The sequence below is a fragment of the Budorcas taxicolor genome, chromosome 15 (genome assembly GCF_023091745.1).
Source record: "Budorcas taxicolor isolate Tak-1 chromosome 15, Takin1.1, whole genome shotgun sequence".
In the NCBI taxonomy this organism is placed as follows: domain Eukaryota; kingdom Metazoa; phylum Chordata; class Mammalia; order Artiodactyla; family Bovidae; genus Budorcas; species Budorcas taxicolor.
In genome coordinates, this window is record NC_068924.1 from 75369075 (window position 1) to 75386867 (window position 17793).

Consider the following 17793-nt stretch of genomic DNA (forward strand, 5'->3'; position numbering starts at 1 on the left):
GCTGGACACAACCGAACAACTAGGCACAGGTGTAGCACCCTTATCGGATGGATAGCTTGGATGCAGTGAGCTGGATCAGCCAGTGTGCTGATTAATCCCAGGCCTCCGTGAAACTTTCCACAACTTTGCCCAACTTTCAAAGGCAAAACCGGAGCCTTGGCGCCCTCTGGTGGAAGACTGGTTCTCATAGTCAGACCAGCTCCCCAACTAGGCAGGCGTGTGTGAAGACAGAAGCCACGGGTCATAAACATGGCAGTTTCCTAGATCGTCTTTACTTGAAGATTTTTTTGGGGGGGGGGGAAAAAAGTAGGTAATGCAAAACATTTTTATATTAAAACAAATGCAGATAATATTGAATAGAATATAAAATTTACATTGCTTTTTGAGACAAAGAGACATCAAAGACATTTCAAGGTAAGTTATGCTACTCACGAGCTTCAGGCTATATTCTTAAACTCGGGGTGTGGGGGTGAGGAGAGGAGACCCTGCGTGCTCAGTCTAACACTGTGGGTGCTGCTGCTTTGACGGGAAGTAGCGAATTCTTCTGAGAAACAGCAAATGAAGTGTTTACTCATTTGGCAACAACCCAGTGGATTATTTAAATAAGTAAAACCAAATGCTTTCTCATTTTAAGAGCATTATAACCTGCTTGGAAAAGGCCTGAGTAAAATAAGAGCTTTGTGTTTGAGTGACAATTTATTTCCTTCTAAAATGATTTTTTTCCCCTACTATGAATGTTAACATGCCTAACTGAGGGTATGACATGCAAGCTGGTCAATAGTCTAAGAATCTTATGGATGTAAGTCGGCACCATCGGACGTGAGATTACAAGTACACCTTCCAAGGGTGTCATGAGGAATGAACAACTACTCACCTTCTGCAATGACAAAATGCAAACAAAATAAAAAACTGAAGAACAAAAGATTATATACAATTAGAACTGTATGATGATGTAATGTAGGGACTGGCAAGTAACGCTACAGTATTTGCTTTCCATACTTTACATGACAGTAAGAACTTCTTTGAGGGGCAAAAAGGAGACATTACACTTCCTTTCCAAATCCTGCTAATTCTCTGTAACTGTCCTTTTTTCTTGTTGTTGGCAACACAATTTCTTGCTTTGCAATAACAGCGTGCAGATTTTCTAGGGCAGGTTAGGTGTGTATTGTCCTTTCTGTGAGGTATGAGACAGGGTTAATTGAATGTGCTAAGAATAATATGGTGGGAGGCAGGTTCCAGTGGATGCCGCTGAGTTTTGTGGTCTACCAAAGAAAAGGTAATTTATAACTTCCCGTATCATTTGCCTTATTCATTTTCTTAAGTTTTACAGAATTACTTCTCTTTCTTCATGGGACTGTACTCTCTTCATTTTACAAAACACTGAGACTCAAACTGCGTGACAACTTGCCGGTACCTTTAGGTAAATGCAACTTCTTAAGTAAAATAACCTAGGGTAAAAATGTCCCATTTCAGGGGGAGGATCAGTGGTAAATCATGTGCTGGGAAAAAGAACAAAAAAGGCAGACACCAAACACCTCCATTTTCCCAAGATTAAATGATTATTTAAAAAAGCGCGCCACACTGTATAGAAATCAACATTCTCTCCCATAATTCTGTGCATCTGGGACTATAGAAATGTCACTGTCCCTGCCCCACATCTTCAAATTAACATTCTCAGGTCACAACAGTAAGTCTTCCCAAAGGGGACCTTCCGGAAAAACAAGCTATTTCCTCGGCTCATATTTCCCTGAAAGAAAAATAAAATAAATACAAATAAAGTCTAGTGTGAAAATGAGGTCAGCTAGTCCAAAGCAGCAAAGACATCCAACTGGACATATTTCTGGGAAACGAAATGACGAAATGACCAGCAACGTGTCATCTCTGACGCAAGCTGAGCCTCTGTGGAACTACCTACCATTCTGACACGTGGATAAAGGCAAGGATTTCTTATTTAGACAGATCTTCCTAGGCAGATTCTGGCTCTGCTGTTTGCTAGTTAGCTGGGCCATCAAGTGTGTCAATTCATATCAAGGGTCGTGAACAGTCCTAACACGCAGTAAGCGCCAGCTCTTATTTGTATTTTTTTTTTGGCTGCACACCTGATCAGGGTTGGAACTCGTGCCCCTTGCCGTGTAAGTGCGGAGTCAACCTCTGGACCACCGGGGAAGTCCCCATGTCAGCTTCTATTTGTTTTGAACGGAACGGTCAGATCTCTAGGGAGTACTTATAAAATCTTATAATTAGCAGTCCTGTTGTGAGTTTAATTGAGCAGACTCTAAGTTAGACAGCCTGCACGTAGATCCTGCTCCCCCAAATACAAGCTGTGTGGCCGTGGGCTACACAATTGGCATCATTTAACTGTTCAGAGTCCCAGCTTCTTCATATGTGAGGCGGAACAGTAAAGTATAGTCTCTCTCCTCACAAGGTTATTTTGAGGGTTGCATGAGCTGAAACATGGAGAACTCTTAGCATGATGCCTCGTATACAGTGAATGATCAGTTAACATTTGCCGTTGTCTTAAGCACTTAAAGGTTCAACTGTAAAGTGTCTGATACCCTAATAATTTTCTATTTGGTTTCTTTCTATAGCAGAGGGTTGAATGTTCATGTTAGGGCTATCTGGCAACCATCCAAGTGTCCTGGCCTGGGTTCACAGAGGGGCTTGTTGGGTCCACTGAGCAAAAGCCCCCCAGCTTAGGCCTCTACATTCAGAGCTCAGGCTGGGAAGCCTAAGCCCCGGGAACAAAAGGCCTTTCTCATCGGTGTCACAGTGCTCTAACAGCGTGCAACAAAGAGCTTCCTCAAACACTTTCCTTCACAGTCCTCTACAAAGTGCTTCCCACTCAAAAACAGCTTTCAACTGATGGCCACTCTAAGTGACTCCATGTTAAATTTAGGGCACAGCCACTCATTATTTTGGTTCCTATTAAAGCTCTGCCTAGACTGATCAAGAATTTTTGGTTGGAGATGCCCTACCCCGTAGCAAACGCAAAGAACACACTGGAATTTGGGCACCGTATCCACTAATGTGACTGCAGAAGCGAGAGAGCAGCTCCACTGACAGCAAGGTGGCAAATTATGTTGTAAACAAACAACTATTTCTCAGCTTCTCTAAATATACTAGAAAATAAATTTCAGAATATATCCTTACAAGTTACAAGAAGATGAGGTTGGAAAAAGTAATCTGAAATCCAGGGCATCATTTTAATAACCAGAATAACTGACTGCCCAGACCTTATTTGTAACTCGAATGCAACCACTCAAATGGGTTCCAGGTCACATCCAGGAATTCTTCCTTCTTCACCTCCTGATTCTTTCTAAGCAGCATATTTTACAGCTATGCCAGAGCGACATATGGGCCACTGAGAAGGATGCATTTAACTGGGGTAACTAAAGGATAACCTGTAAGAATTAACCTGGGATCCCAGAGACTTTTAAGAAAACAAGCAAAAAAACTCCAGAAAATATGAGGAGGGGAGGAGGAGGGAGGGAGGAAGGCAGAGAGAGGGAGGGAGGGCAAGAGAGAGAATGAGAGAGAAGTACCTCTTTCTGTAGCATGCACCAGCAATCTATCCAAGAAGAATATACTGGGGCGTAGGGAGGGCATCCACCAGCAAGCCTGAAATAGAAAAAGGGATTAGTTACCGAAGTCAATATTTATAAAACATTCTCTCAAGAGCTCAATAGATCTTGGTCAAAATATTCTGCCTGGAAGGTTCCCTGAGCAGCAATTTTAACAGTTCTGTAGAGACAAATTCTGTTGGTACAGGGGGAAGACTGAGCACCCAAAACAGATCCCACTTTCTTGCATTTAGGTTTTGATTCAACACATAAAGAGAAACTTTAGTTATGTATTTTCTAAAACATCTAGGCTTTAATTAGTGGACAAATGAAATTCTCTGTGAAGCTCGCTCAGTCATGTCCGACTCTTTGCAACCTCATGGACTGTAGCCTACCATGCTCCTCCGTCCGTGGGATTCTCCAGGCAAGAATATTGGAGTGGGTCGCCATTTCCTTCTTCAGGAGATCTTCCCAACCTAGGGATCGAACCCGGGTCTCCCCATTGTAGGCAGATGCTTTACCATGTGAGCCACCAGGGAAGCTCTAATTACTAGAGCTAATTACTAATTACTAGAACATAGTAATTATATGATTAAAGAGCTGAGAAAGGGAATTTAAAACTATGTGGTGTTCAAAAGACTCCAAACATGACAATGGATAGTGATGTGAAACTGCGGTGACCACATGCTCTTACTCAGGCGTAACTCCTACCCTTGTCTTCTCTGAAAGTGAAAGTTAGGCACTTAGTTGTGCCTGGCTCTTTGTGACCCCATGGACTACAGTCCACCAGGCTCCTCTGTCCATGGAATTCTCCAGGTAAGAATACTGGAGTGGGTTCCATTTCCTTCTCTAGGGGATATTCTCGACCCAGGGATCAAACCCAGGTCTCCGGCATTGTGGGCAGACTCTTTATCGACTGAGCCACAGGGAAGCCACTTCTCTAAAAAAACTGCAAATGACAAGAACACACTTCTCTCATCCTTCACGCCTGCTCTGGGCTACAACGTGGCAGCCGATCCACAAATCACAGAACAAACAGAATATGGTAACTGTGCTTCTGTCCAACCTGGTAGTCACCTGGCATGTGGAAATCAGCGGTGTCCATCCCCACCCCTAGCCCTCCTTCCCAGTCAATACATGAAAGGTCGAGAAACTTTCCATTTTCAACCAAATTTTCTGCTTTTCTTACTTTAAAACACTTTTTCCATGAAGCCCTGATGAAAAACAGGTACAGGCTGTCATTCAATCCCTAACATACCTTTCGTAACGTTCATAAGAGAGGATAAGGATTAATATAAGGAAAGGATGCGAGAGTAATCTGATCATTATTCCACTATTTTCAGAAAAGAACCTAGACTACTGGCAAGTGCAAACTATTTATAAGTACTTGAGAAATATTATTTGTGCCCTTCTCTAGTTCAAAACAGGATGTGAAGAGACTGCTTATAATATAAATTGATGGCATTGCTGGTGTATGGGGCAGACAGAGAAGAATCAGGAATCTATCCATAGCATCACCTATACTTATCCTTGCCAAATTTCTACCAGGACTGCTCTGCCTGTCAGGCATACAGGCAGCCAATTACTAGGATAAGAAAAGCAAGGCACTTACCCACAGTTGTTGACAGCCATAAGATTAGAGACAAGCACAAAGGGATAGGTCAACATGCTGGCAAAAAACTGTCAAGAGGGAAAAACAGCTCAGTTATCGACTCACGCCTGGCCTCTCTTATGTTTCTCCTTCCTCACGCTTAGTCCTAGTGCCGCTGCGGTCAAATGCGCCAACACTGCTTTTGCTTTCTCTGTATCCCAGGTTAAGACTAAATTACGCATTTTGGAGTCTGGAGATGTTTCTCCTCTTACCATGCAACCTTTTCACCAAAGGCCAGAAGACTTCTCTTATTCTGTGACTGAGCCTCATTCAAATACAACTGAACTTCAACATTTAAAACTAAGTACAATAAGCATTTCAAAACAGCCCTGAAGAAAACAAGAAAACATAAACATCTTTCCAAAGACAATGGAAGCTACTTCAAAAGTCAACCACTGGAAGGCTCCACATGAGTGAAGAGACTGAAGTGCTCAGTATACGTTCAGCAGGACACAGAAGGAAGAGGGGCAGGTCTGCGTTGAGAAATGCCCGCTGACCCCACTGGAAGCTGACCAGCGCCAAACCATGTGGGTTTGTTATTTCTGCTCCTGTGATGCAGGGACACTGGGTTGTTCATACCTCTGACCAAAGAACAGTAATGACACATTCTGAATTTCAAAGAAAACAAAACTACTACTCAAAGGTTAAGAGGTTAAAAACTTACTCCTGTGACAGCTTGGGAATAACTCTTCATTTCATTCATGGTGGAAACCTGTAACAGGAAGAAAGCCTTTATTAGAAAGAGTGAGAAAATTAAGCTGATATTAATAGCTAATTGTCCTCCCCATATCAAAACAGTCTATTTCAGAATTCAAGTTCTTTGACAACCTGAAAATTAATTTACAGGATGAAAACATAAAAGACTGGCTAGAAGTGGTCAAAATGATCACCTTGACTTAACATTAACAGGCAAGTTCATGTAAGACTAGGATGGCTTCTAGGAACTAATACAATGGCCTCAGGATTTCAAAAGCACCAGGAAGTGAGATTGGGAATCTTTTCCCATGTCCTAGAAATACATCTCCCGGAAACCACGTTGATGGTACTCTTAGGGCCAAGTCACTCCTTCTGTATACCCCCAGCTGTGTCCCAGACGCTGTGGGGAAGATCAGGCTCTATACTCCAGTAACCAAGTGCAATGTAAGAGTCCCTTAGCATTTCCAATTAGATGAAACCCCTGAATATACGATAGAATTGTTCTGCTTCATGGTGTCCTCTAACATTAGGCATCAATAAAGAAGCAATCTCCTTGCAGAAGCTTAGGTTCACCCTGCCAGACCCTTTCCAGGTGCCTCTCTCTGAGGTAAGCAGTGTAGATCATTCCACTAGCCTCTGAAAATCTGACCATTAATATTTAGCTATATAATGGTGAGTCTCATATCACCAACTGCCATCTTAGCTAGCTGCCAGGCAGGGACTGAGAAGTCAGTGCCAGCGCGTCTCATCAGGAGCCCAACCTACCCCACTGTCCAGTGCATAGGTATTGACGAGGTAGGCCAGCGAGTTACACAGCCACAACGAAATGATGTCGCCGAGGAGGCGAGGAATAAGACCCCTGCATGAAGAAGCAACAAAAACAAGCACCAAGAGGGCTGATCAGTTGAAAGATAATCCACTCATTTATATTCATTTATATAAATCATACAATAATTTATTTATCCTTCAATTAAAAAATAAACAGATTTTAAAACATTCTAGAGAACCGAAAGGAACCGAATACCAGAACGTAACCAGTTCATTCTAATTAATACAACTGTTCTTGGAGCTAATCTCTAATGACCTGTATTCTCATTTTTAAAACGAGAATTTTAAAGGCTACATCCCTCTAAGCTATGGCCAATGGCTCAACTTTTACTATTAATAACTATAATCAGGGAGGCAAATAATTTGCCTACTTCAGAGAAGAGACTTAAATATAAATATGATTACTGCTAGACTACTTGATATCCAAACTTGGCCATGCAAAACATGAGAAAAATGACAAAATGAAAATGGCCCAAACATGGACACAGGTGAGAGGCATCAGAAAACACATTTCCAGGGCCTAGGTAAGCTAGGCGAGGCAGTGTGGAGCAACGGGACAAAGGTTACCTCTCAGACCGAAGACCAAGGATTAAATGCCACTTCTACCACTTATCAGCAAATCAACTTCCCAGAGCATCAGTTTTGTTTTTTTTAATCTCTAAAATGAGAATAATAATAGCTATCTTGTCTATTTCCCAGAATAGTTATGATACTCAAACAAAAATCAACGATGTAGAAACACTGAAAATTAAAAAGGACCATTTAGTTAAGAATGCAGTTTTTGTCATTAACAGAACTAAGGTAGTAATTTACTTTAGCCTAAGTTCCTCTCAAGTAAATTCAAGGGAATGAACACGGTGCACAAACACACTCTGAGGATAAGAAAGACGCCTATTAGACAGCTTTCCATTTTTCCAAAACGAACTTTCCTCATCTTATCAACTGTATAGCAACTGAGAACTTACTATGACGGTAGAAACTTGGAATGAATTTATTAATTAAAAAAACCCTCTCCTTTCAACCATTTCAGATGTGCAGAGCAAAAGTTTGGGATCTCTTGCAAGAACATTTAAGTCAGAGGGGCCAAAACACAGTTTAACATGAAATAAACCCAGAGAGTACATTTTCCCTGAGGCTGAAACAAGGAGTCATGTCCTCATTCTCATTAAAGCTTCCTACTCCCACAAAAATCACACCCACAAATCAGTAATTTACTCACGCAAAAAATCCTAGGATGCCCTCTTCCCGATAGATTGTTGCTATGGAGTCACAAAGTCCACTGGGTTTAGAAGGAGGAAAGGTAAAGTACATTCAGATTACAAGGTTCAACTGCCACTTTGGACAAGGTCACACCCCCAGCCCCCTCCGCTTTCTACCCTCCTCATTCCGCAAAGACAGATGAATTCAGAAACAGAAGGGGAGATACTGCTACCTAAGGGTGTAGTCACAGGGAGTCAGGGTGAATTCTAGCTTCGGGGGTGTGTGTGTGTGTGGGGGGGTGTGGGTGTGTGTGGGGGTGTGTAGGTCAAATGATATAAGATATATGAATTTGCTTTGCAAGCTCTAAGGCATCACAGACATGTAAAGTATTTGGCATTAACAGATCTCCGTAACACTTGAAAACAGAAACACTTACCAGTACTTGGATTCTCTGCCAATGAATTGTACCATAGATCTCAGAGTGATCACTAAAGAATACAGAGGAAAGATTTTTAACCTACATCCAGATAAATTTTAATAGCCCTGAAAAAAAAAAGGTTTGCCCACCTACAGACACTTTTGGTATCTGGGTAAATTGGATAAAAACCAAAACAAGCAAACCAAAAACACACAGGCAAGGCACTTTAGTGAACTCTCGTGTCCACCTATGGACGTAGACAGGAGAGGTCATGACAGAGAGAGATAAACAGCCGAATCTCAGCTGCCCGCTGCGCACCTACCGTGGAAGGGGTGCGTGATGAGGGTAGCAGCAGAACGGGCCATCATCTCCCGAGTCGTCTAGAAACAATCGACACACACACTTGTGAAATCTGAAAAAACGACACTGACATTCCTGTAAGAAGTCACGTGGGTGGGCACTGAAGGGTAAGAAAGTGGTGGCACAGCACTCCTGCCCTTCCTGGAGGCCCTTCCTGGAGTCAGGGTGAGCAGCCCCAACAGGGTGCAGTATGACACCACCTCATTCTAGCCCAGCTTCCACTCAGGGGTTTCAATGTCATGTCTCAGAACGACCCTGTAAAGCAGATTTCTACTATCATCTCAAAGAAAAACAAAAACAAAGAAACAGGTAAAGGGACTTCCCTGGCGGTCTATGCTGGAAATGCAGGAGGTGTGGTAACCTGGCTGGAATAAAACTCGGAGGACTGTGTTTAGATTATTAAGCGGCTCTCTCACTGCGAGTGATTTCAGAGACTCTGATGTCTACATTAGGCAAATGTCAGGCTCTGTTTAATCAACACCAACATCTTGAGGACAGCAGAACAACTTTTTTTTCCGACCAAAACCCTGTAACCAACTACGCAGTATCCTGGAGCTCCTGTATTTATTCCAGCTTATCTTTCTTACCCAGGATTCTGTAAAGAGGTTAGTGAGAAAATTCAATCACAGTACTTGGAGGTAGGTTGTAAATACAGAAGGTCTGCCATTCATGTTTGCACTTAGTTAAGAGATCCCTCACCTCTATTCTAATGGTAGTTCTAAGAGCCGCAGGATGAACTCAATGCAGTTCAGAAAATACAAAACACATATTAATACGTGTATCTCTGTGCTCCTTGCTCAGTCACTACTCAGTTGTGTCCGACTCTTTGTGACCCCACGGACTGTAGCCCAGCAGGCTCCTCTGTCCATGGGATTTCCTAGGCAAGAATACTGGAGTGGGTTGCCATTTCCTTCTCCAGGGGATCTTTCCGACCCAGGGATCGAACCCAAATCTCTTGAGGCTCCTGCACTGGCAGGTGGATTCTCTACCACTGTGCCATCCAGAAAGCCACAGTATGTTTTTGAAGGCAGCTTTTACTGAAAATCATGACCTTACTATCGACAATCAAATAATGTCAAGACTAAGAAATAAAAAAGAGTATTATTAAGTTAGGCATGCAACCAACTCCAATGGCAGAAGATAGGGGTGGGAAATGAATCATGAGGGCATTTCAAAGTCAGAATGATGTTGTAAAAGCATTTCTAGATATATAGTGTCCATCACATCCAGGGCCTTGGCTACTATATGTTAACACTTTTGGGCCAGAGATTTTCAACTCTATTATAAGAAGTTTCAATAGAAACCTCTTCAATATTAAAGATGAAATGAGTGGGCAAAATATGCTTCCTGGAAATGCAGCAATTCCAGACAGCAAGCAATGCGTTTTTCTTTCTGTTCTGCATGCACTAAAGCCCGTATTAAATCGAAGGTTTAATTTCCCTTGGAACACTGAACATACGGGCCTGATGGTCCTGATTCCATAACTGCCACTCTGCTCTGATTCAGAGAGATCATAATCATCTCACCTCCTTGATAACCCGGTCAAAGGAAGATGAAACTTCTTTCTGTACATTTCCAGATCCTGACTCCTGGAAATCAAAATGAAAGATCGCTATCGTGATGGTTTTCAACAGAACTGGACACACTGGTGGCCACCCTGTATAAAAACATTCTCCATGATAAAAGGAAAGCTGACTGCTTGTCCCTTTTCCTAAAGAGGACAACAAACAGCAGCGGCTTGAGGGGAAAACGTGCTCAAGCATACACACCGGCTTCAACATACCTCAGCCTTGTCACACTCCTGGTAATGCTACAAAGGAAGAGAAAAGAAAAGAATGATTAGGCTATCGTAGTGTCACTGAGACAGGACATAAAAGCAAAACCCTATTCGTCGGCAGAAATTAAAATGGTTGATTTTTGGGGGATGGGGCTGTAAACTTCCCATTCACTTCTCTTTCTAATTAACACTTGGAAATATTAACATTAACAAGCGTCTTTCAGATGATCCTGTTGCTAAGTTTAACATACTGATCGGGTAACTCACAAAACTCACATCTAAAAGAAGAAAAAGGAGGGGCTTCCCAGGTAGTCCAGTGGTTAAGACTCCACGCTCCCAGCACAGGGCCCAGGTCCTGATCAGGGAACTAGCTCCTCCCGCTCCAACTAAGAGCTCGCAGGCTGCAACTAAAAGATCTCACATGCCGCAACGAAGACTAGGTGTAGCCAAATAAATTACATAAGTATTTAAAGAGAAGAAAAAGGAAAACAAAACAAAACTCCAAGAGCATGATTTACTAAACACACACTAACAAAATAAACTCGTAAAAACAGTGCTTCTCAAGTGGCGCTAGTAGTCAAGAACCTGCCCATCAATTCAGGAGACGCAGGTTTGATCCCTGAGTCAGAAGATCCACGGCAGGAGGGCATGGCAACCCACTCCCAGTATTCTGACCTGGAGAATCCCAGGGACAGAGGTGTCTGACAGGCAAAGAATCAGACACAAGTGAAACAATTTAGCACACGCTCAGAGTACTACGGCTACAGAAAAAGCCTCAGGACCTTTTCATGGAAAAACTCAGGCCCAATACCAAATTAGGGCAAGATGCTTTCCTTCCCTGTACAAAGAACAGAGAACTGGTACCAAGTCAGAATAGCTAAACCTGCCTCACTTTTCCTTTCGAATTTGACTGTTTCTGAGCCAAACAAGAGAGAAGATGCTTTCTTAATTCTGGCAAAGATACATGAAACTGCCAGAGCTTAGGCTGCACTGGAAGAGGAAATATTACTTGTGGGATATTTCAGAAACAGAAGATGTGCTAGGCGAAATATAAGAACCACACAACTGACTTCCTAGACATAACGAGGTTTAAAATAGACACTTGTCTTTTGCAAAAAGAACTGCATTTCTTAAAAAGAAAATCAGAGGGAAGAGGACAAACATCACAAAATGAAATGATGGTTTGAGGCCAAATTCCAGATCCTTGGCCAGAAATTAATTCTAAGTTTCAGGCATCTTTAAAAATTCTCACTCATTTCTAGACTTTGCTTTTCACTGTTAATAAAATTTTCAACCGTTTCTTCTACATTATCCTGAACAGATTTCAATTTAATTCTTGTTCAGATATACAGAACTCTAACAAAGTCTAAAACAGTCTCGTCAATCCTAAATTGGGCTTTCTTCTTGACTGTGTAAACTGCTTTTGATTCTAAGTGTAGTACCAAGACCCTGTTCTATTTCACTTGGCTACCTGTGAACACATATTCCAGATACCTGCCTACCTCAAGTTTGTCTTACTTTTCCTTTATATAAAGGAACTTGAGTAATTCAAGAGTAATTACAAGAGTAATGTCACTCTTGCTCTAAGCCTACACATTAACCTCCTTGAACTAGATGGCAACCGGTTTCCCACATGAAAACTTCCCTGGAGATCCAGTGGCGAAGGCTCTGGCTTCCAGTGCAAGAGGCACGCGTTTTTCCTGGTTGGAGAACTAAGATTCCACACGGTGTCTGCAGCACAGATTGAAAAAAAAATCTAAACCTCACTTGGGTAACAGCAACACTTTCACTGCGTCAGATAACAGTGTGGCTGGAAAAGAGAGTAGTAATCCACGCCCCAAATATCAGTCCATTAACACTCCATCACTCTGACCCACGTCAAAGTCGCTCAGCTGTGTCCAGCTCTTTGCGACCCCATAGACTATGCAGTGCGTGGAATTCTCCAGGCCAGAATACTGGAATACCGTTTTGGGTGACCCTGACCCAAGGGCCACCCAAAACAGTGGCTCATCAGTCCACAGGCATGACGACAAGAGTAAGTATAATGAACAACAAAACAGCTTCCACAAGAAGAACTGACTGGAAAACCTCTCCAAATCAACTCAACAAAGTCTGAAGAGAATTTAAAATCTAAGCTAATCAGAGCATGAAACCGTTCAACAAAATCATGATTTGCTCATCCAATGATAACATATTTTTATCCGGTAGAACTGGGGCACTGTTAAAGCTACTTTAGAAAGTGCATGGAGGACTGTACCGAGTACTGCCTGAAATAAATGGTGTGCAAACATTTGGAAGTTAGCACGTTTGATACATAGGTTGAGAATACTGCACAGATTTGGTTAGCAAATACTGCTACACTTTTGAGAACTAGAGCACAGAAGGTGATATATCTTTGGTGCCAGTGGAGACAGAATAATGAACAAGAAAATCCACTAATCTTACATTCTCAACCCTAGTCATACTGAACAACCTTCCCACGAACTGTTCCAAATGGTACAGAACTTTTATGTATAACACCTCCACAAATACACCAAGAGGCAGTTCTGCTGACCCACAGTGTACCTGGCGCAACTGAGAGACAAGTACAGTCTAAGTACCTAAAGTTAAAAGAACACAGCGAAGCAGAAGGATAACCACGAAAGAGAGTAACTGTGATGTTTTTAAAAACACTTTACGAAACAACTCAAACACAGAATAGTTAAGGAAACGATTCATTACCTATGTATCGCCTACTAAGCTCAAACAGATGTTAACATTTTGACCTTTCTGCTTAAAATTTCTTGCCTTTGTAAAATAAACTGCCACAGATACAGCTAAAGTTCCACCCTTCATTTCCTTCCCTCTTCTCAAAAGTAACCATTACCCTTATAGTCAATGCACACACTTGGGTGAGGTTTTCTTAAAAAGCAAACATTCAAATTTACGCAGTAAAACACAAAAACAGAGAGTGTGTGAAAGACAAATGCACAGTGGAACAAATAATTAAACGGCAAATGTCCACAAGGCCGCGATCCAGGTCAGGGAAAATCATTTCCATTACCCTAGTATCCCATGCCTGGTCTCCCTGCCTCTTCCTGTAAATAAACACTATCCCGACTTTAACGTTTATCTTGTTAAGTTAAAAAAAAAAAGTGTGCCACAGAAAATATTTTACTAGGAGTGACACTAGGAATAAGAGGCAAATAAGACCAGAAATGTATGTTTTAACCAGCTTCCTTCGTCTTTTGAAGAAATAAGATGAGTTATGCACGAACGCTTAGTCTTTAAGTCAAGTTCGACTCCGTGGACTGCAGCCCGCCAGGCTTCTCTGTCAGTGGGATTTTCCAGGCAAGAATGCTGGAGTGGGTGGCCATTTCCTTCTCCAGAGGCTCTTCCCAACCGAGGGACTGAACCTGAGGCTCCTATCCCATCTCCCCCATTGCAGGCATATTCTTTACTAATGAAGGAAGCCCCAAGTAAGCTATTCAAGAGCTCAAATAAGTGCACTTAATTTATGCTCAGAACACCTGGTCCAGAGGAAGCTTGTGTAGATCAAAATCAATTATTTCATTTTAGACAAATTCTCCTTGCTTCCCAGAACAGAATTAACATTGAGTATTTCAAGTACATGTTTTTCAAGAGGAAGAAAAGCCATGGATATAAATGTATCTTTGCAATTGCTCTTAATCAGTAGGACAAACTGTCGTTAAAAGCTAATTTAAAACTATGGGAAGATGGATTTTCTTATCTGTACAGGTATTTTCTTACCTGTAAAACTTTACCATGGACCACAGTTCCAAGGACGCCTGAACACAGTCTTGGCGTTAAGCCTGTGAACAATCCACGCTTCCCATCAATGCTCGCAATGTGCTGAGCTAAGAACACAAATCAGAGATTTACATTCTAGCTGAAAGAAATGGTCACACAGAAATTTCAAGAAAACATGCTTTCTATATATTTTTTTCAGTGACTCCTGCTATCACACTTGCCAATGTCATCCAATTCTAAATAAACCAAAAGACACTCACCATAACAAAAGAGACCAGGAAGTTGACAGACTTGCCGCCCAAAAATATTTCGTCCCACTGTTGGAGCAAGAGGCTCATATCCCACCTTTGAAAATAAGAAGATGTATCAATACTAGACAACATTCCCAGGAATGCTTGGGTTGCAAGGTCTTGAATAAAGAACAAATTTAGGGTTATAATTTTTAACACAAGTTAAAATGCAGTGTATGTTTTCCAAGACAGTAATGAAGTTATCACCCCGTCCTTTTTTTTTTTTTTTTGGTCTTGTTTTGTTTTAAATTTTGGCACTTGATTAAGACTGGTTTCAATAAACTCCAAGTTTTCTTTCGGTTCACATTCTACAAAAAGAAAAAAAAAAAAACATGTAGCTGAGATAGACTAGTATTAAACTGAAAAGAGAATAAGGGAATTTTTGTGTTAAGAAAGCTACAGTTCACTGAGGATGCTCAAAAGTGTTTTCTAAAGAAAATCTAGCATTTTTTTTTTTTTTTAATATTTGGACAAAGTGAGATGACTAAGCCAGTGTCAACTTCATATTTGGCTAGAAAGACAAACCACTCACCGGCAAATGCAGATACAGCTTGATAATTCATTTGGGAAACAATTATAAGTTAAGTCTGTATTAAAGGAGCAGACAGTCATGAAAAATCTAATGAAGGCCATTTTAGAGTTAATTTCATCATGTTCTCTCTACAATATATTCAGAGTCTTTAGTGCCAAAGAGATCCTTGAGTGAATGAATGGTGTTGGACATGGTCTTGACTCTCTATTGCTGTGATTCTCAACCTATTCAACTGAAGAACTCCGGAAAAGCTCACAGCGCAACTATTTTTAAAACTGAGTATTTGGGAATTTCACCAAAACCCTTGAGACACTTGGCAACACAAGGATGTTGTGCAATCAGGATTAAGGAGTTTCTGAGGCAACAGTTCTGACTGTCACTAGAAAATCTTGCCTCCTGGATAATGACTGGGTAATGGGCTTATACCAGATTTATGGCAAAATGCTTTCATCTCGGATATTATCTAGCTAAAAATGTGCCAATTCTGTTTTAGATGTCAGAGTACATTTCAAAGATTTGTTCTTTTTGTATTATTTTTTGGCCACATTATGCAGCTTGTGGGGACCTTAGTTCCCTGATCAGGGGCTGAACCTTGGCCCTTGGCAGTGAAAGTGTGGACCTCCAGAGAATTCCCTTTGTTCTTAATTTTAAAAATATTTATTTACTTGGCTGTGCCAGGTCTTGGAGAAGGCAATGGCAACCCACTCCAGTACTCTTGCCTGGAAAATCCCATGGACGGAGGAGCCTGGTGGGCTGCGGTCTCTGGGGTCGCACAGAGTTGGGCACGACTTAAGCGACTTAGCAGCAGCAGCAGCCGCCAGGTCTTAGCAGTAGCAATCTTTGTTGTGGCATGCAGGATCTAGCTCCCTGATCAAGGATCCCCCTGGGTCTCCAAGACTTAGCCACTGGACCACCAGGGAAGTCCCCCCACTGTTCTTAATTTAAATAACTCATTTTACAATGGTTTTTTATTTATAGGTTCTGAATCCATGGGTCAACTCAGCAACATGTTGTATGAATGAGTATCATAAACTCAAAAGTAAGAAATGGGGCCTTCCCTAGTGTCATGCCTACTTTTGACAGAAAGGTGGATGGCAGGGACAGGGCTTCTATCCTTGGTACCATGCATGATGTAATGACCTCAACACTCAACAAAAGTTTCAAAAATTAAAGACCTGTCCAGGGAAATCTAGAAAGGCAATTGAAAACACTGTCGTCAGTTAAAACCTGGCATGCTGCTAAGTCACTTCAGTCGTGTCTGACTCTGTGCAACCCCACAGACGGCAGCCCACCAGGCTCCCCCGTCCCTGGGATTCTCCAGGCAGGAACACTGGAGTGGGTTGCCATTTCCTTCTCCAATGCATGAAAGTGAAAAGGGAAAGTGAACAGTCATGTCCAACCCTCAGCGACCCCATGGACTGCAGCCTTCCAGGCTCCTCCATCCATGGGATTTTCCAGGTAAGAGTACTGGAGTGGGGTGCCATTGCTTTCTATAAAACCTGGCATACCTGCCTGTGAATAGAAAATACCCCTTAAGAATTATTTCACAGAAGACTAGAAACTAATACATATACTTAAAACTCTCTAACAAAACTTCGGGCTGAGCTGATGTCCAGCTCTGACAGGTGGGATTTTCACTGTCATGAGCCACATGCGCTGCTGTTGGAGAGCGCTCAGTGCGTCCTTCTGAAATTTGACTCAGCAACCACTTGATTATCACTTCTGAATGAGCTCCCTGTGTTTCTCTGGGTATCTGGTGCTAAAATCTCGGAACAGAAAAGCAGCAATAACAGCAGCCAAAAAAAAAAAAAACAGAAGAAGAAGAAGAAAAAGAGGAAACAAAAGCTAATAAAACGTGAGCTCCCCTTAAATCTCAAATTTGTCTTTAACAGATTTCACATCTTGCGTTTGGGGCCGGGGACAAGAGAAGAACGCTCATTTCAGAGGAGCGGAGAGGGGAAAGGTTGGGAAGTCCTTGGCGGCGCCCGGCCAGGATCGACCTCGTGGAAGAGGAAACAAAGTTCAGGGGAGCCACCGGGCAGAGCAGGGCGAGGCAGGGCGGCAGTTGGGCTACCGGGAAAGGAGCGGGCCTCACGGCTCGGCTGGAAGGCGAGACCTCGGGAAGGCCCTCGGGCAGTGGGAGCTCCGCGGACGACGGGAGTCGTCCCTGCGAGGAAGGAAGGGGCGAGCAGCAAAGACGGAGCAGCAGCATCCCAGGAGACTGAAGGCCCGGAAGGCTGGAGCCGGTCCTCGGGCGCCCTGGGCAGCGGCCACCGAACAGGGTGCCGAACGGGGGAGGGAATGGCGACGACTCATACCTGGATGAGCACCTTCACGTACATGAGCGGCTGGGACAGGATGGTGAGACCGGAGCCCAGGAGCACCTGACTGGCCGCGTCCGCCATGATGGCACCCGCGGACGGACAGACAGACCGAGCCACCAAGCGACCGAGCCGGTCCCGGGTCACGTGCCAGGGCCGCCGGCTTCACTGGCCCGCCCGCGGCGCGCGCGCACGCACGCTCCGGAGCGCGCCTCCCCGCTCAGTCCCCGCCCACCGCCCCGCCCTCAGAAACGGCAGGCGCTCGCGAGCCGGCGCAGACGTCGGGGCGGGGCTTACGGGCCCGGGCGCACGCGTCTTGTGCTGGGATTCCCCAGCCCTCCGCTAGGAACAGGCCATTTCTCCTGCGCTTGCGCAGGCAGAGAGCTTCCGGGTGGGGAAGAATGGGCGTG

At 43.1% G+C, this 17793-nt stretch overlaps 1 protein-coding gene across 1 annotated transcript; it reads right to left on the minus strand.

Annotated features, from left to right (window-relative positions):
* Positions 1 to 253: 253 nt before the first annotated feature.
* MTCH2 (mitochondrial carrier 2) lies at positions 254 to 17543 on the minus strand. The gene is made up of 13 exons (XM_052652497.1): positions 17381 to 17543; positions 14501 to 14585; positions 14241 to 14347; positions 10497 to 10523; positions 10240 to 10302; positions 8676 to 8733; positions 8372 to 8423; positions 7955 to 8014; positions 6673 to 6766; positions 5876 to 5923; positions 5173 to 5240; positions 3543 to 3618; positions 254 to 1747 (listed from the first exon to the last, which is right to left on the minus strand). Exons 1-13 carry the CDS (start codon positions 17465 to 17467, stop codon positions 1661 to 1663), a joined length of 912 nt encoding a protein of 303 aa, XP_052508457.1. The 5' UTR covers positions 17468 to 17543; the 3' UTR covers positions 254 to 1660.
* Positions 17544 to 17793: the final 250 nt, after the last annotated feature.